We start from the raw sequence: 1,984 nt of genomic DNA, 5'->3' as shown, positions 1-1,984 counted from the left end.
GTTAGGATTGGAAGGTGGTAGTGGGAAGTGTTGAAGCAAAGAGTAGGATGGTATGTACAAAGGATATGCTCTTCAAAGGACATTGAGATGTGCACAAGAGTTGAAGGTGGCAAGATTGTGTCTTTGAGCACAAAAGTTTTCAAGGATTAAGGATGCTTGCACAAAAATTTTCAAGGATTAAGGATGCTTGCACAAAAATTTTCAAGGATTAGGGATGCTTGTTATCTCTTTGGGTAAGGGTACATTTGGAAATGGATTACTAACAATGGAATGTTAGTAAATATGTCAATTTACTCATTTTATTGTGTAGAAGAGATATGTAAAGAGTCTGTTTGGTGTAAAGCAATATGATGTTAAAGGCATAGGTACTTTTGATGGATCAATTTTACACTTGCAACAAGTAAAGTTCAAGTGAAGGTGTGGATTTTGGATAAAGGAAGAGCCTAGAAAGTGTTTTGAGATAGGGGAGCGTGTGTGTGTGTGGTAAGGGTGTCTTGTATAGCGCTCATAAAAGTCCTCGTTTTCAAGTAGCAGTTATCTCTTGCAAGGAGTTGATTCGCGACTCCATTTCGCTATGGCTTCCTTCATTGCCTCCTCCTCCTCTTCAGTGGTAGCCACCCCTTCCGCATTCGCATCCTCGTCTTCATCTGCAGTGTCGTCTGCCTCGGAGTCTCCCTCCGCTCTGTGCTTCTCCGGTCTCAGGGCCAACACCTTCGCTGGCAAGGAGGCCTCCCTCAGCTCGAAGACAGTCTCCAATGGGAGCCGCGTGAGCTGCATGCTGGTACAGGCATCATCATCTCTCATTCATTTCTATGGAATTCTCTCTCTCTCTCTCTCTCTCTCTCACACACACACACACATTTAGAAACGTTGATTATAGCTAATGGGAGGGAGATGCGATGCATCGGAATGCAGGTGTGGGAGCCATACAGCAACAAGAAGTTCGAGACGCTGTCGTACCTGCCGGCTCTCACCCCAGAGGAGATCGCGAAGCAGGTGGAGTACATCACCAAGAAGGGCTGGATCCCTTGCCTTGAGTTCGACAAGGTGAGTACAGAGAAGGCCATAGAATGAAGCGATCGCCTGCATGTCTGCCTAGTGCGCGGACAGCGTCTCATCACATGTGCGTGTATGTGTGCGTGCAGATCGGGAGCGTGTACCGCGAGCACTTCCACGGGAGCGGTTACTACGATGGGCGCTATTGGACCATGTGGAAGCTGCCCATGTTCGGCTGCACTGACTCTTCCGCCGTCCTGCGCGAGATCAACGAGTGTAAGAAGGCTTACCCTGGCGCCTACATCCGCGTGCTTGGCTTCGACGCCAAGCGCCAGGTGCAGGTCAGTGGCTTCCTCGTCCAGAAGCCCACCTAGAGAGAAGCAGAAACTGATCCTACTCTCCTGCACTCCTCCTCCGTCCCCATCGAAGTGCTGAGCGCAAGCTCATTGCTTTTGTGTAACCCTTGAGTAGCAGCAATAGGTTCTATCATGTATCCAAGTTCACCTTCAATTTTAATGCAAGCTTAATGCCACCTTTTCTCTCTCTCTCTCTCTCTCTCTCTCTCTCTCTAGTATACACACTCACACGCACGTGCGCACATTGTTCTCTCTGATGCACTCGCACTCACACATGCACATGCGCACATTGTTTATTCTTGCATGCACACATTGTTTTTTCTTACATTGTTTTTTCTTACATTGCTCAGCACTTTGTATTCAAGCTGTGAACTTGATCACCACTTCTTTGCCTTTGTTAAGTCCTTGAAGTACAGACAACATTTTCCTCTTTGGGTCATATTGGAGTATAGGTAGCTTGTATGTATCTAGGTAGCTTGTATGTATGTACGTACAACTTACAAATGATATTTATGGAGGGGGTAGAAGTTCTACTTCAGTCATGGTCTTGCCCAAGTTGTACTCCTTACCTTTGATGTTGTTTGAACCATTTACCTAGTATAAGCCACAAAAGTTAGTCACGGTCTTGCCCA

General features: G+C 46.6%; 1 protein-coding gene across 1 annotated transcript; it reads left to right on the top strand.

Moving 5' to 3' along the window:
- Window positions 1-485: 485 nt before the first annotated feature.
- Window positions 486-1,537, top strand: LOC147612774 (ribulose bisphosphate carboxylase small subunit, chloroplastic-like). Its single transcript, XM_086782857.1, has 3 exons — window positions 486-781; window positions 916-1,047; window positions 1,146-1,537. The coding sequence occupies exons 1-3, from the start codon at window positions 575-577 to the stop codon at window positions 1,368-1,370; spliced, it is 564 nt and encodes a 187-aa protein (XP_086638983.1). The 5' UTR covers window positions 486-574; the 3' UTR covers window positions 1,371-1,537.
- Window positions 1,538-1,984: the final 447 nt, after the last annotated feature.

Source organism: Cibotium barometz, chromosome 45 (assembly GCF_041138505.1).
Source record: "Cibotium barometz isolate CiBa-2024 chromosome 45, ASM4113850v1, whole genome shotgun sequence".
Lineage (NCBI taxonomy): Eukaryota > Viridiplantae > Streptophyta > Polypodiopsida > Cyatheales > Cibotiaceae > Cibotium > Cibotium barometz.
Note: the sequence above shows the minus strand (reverse complement) of the source record. Positions and strands in the feature narration are given on the sequence as shown.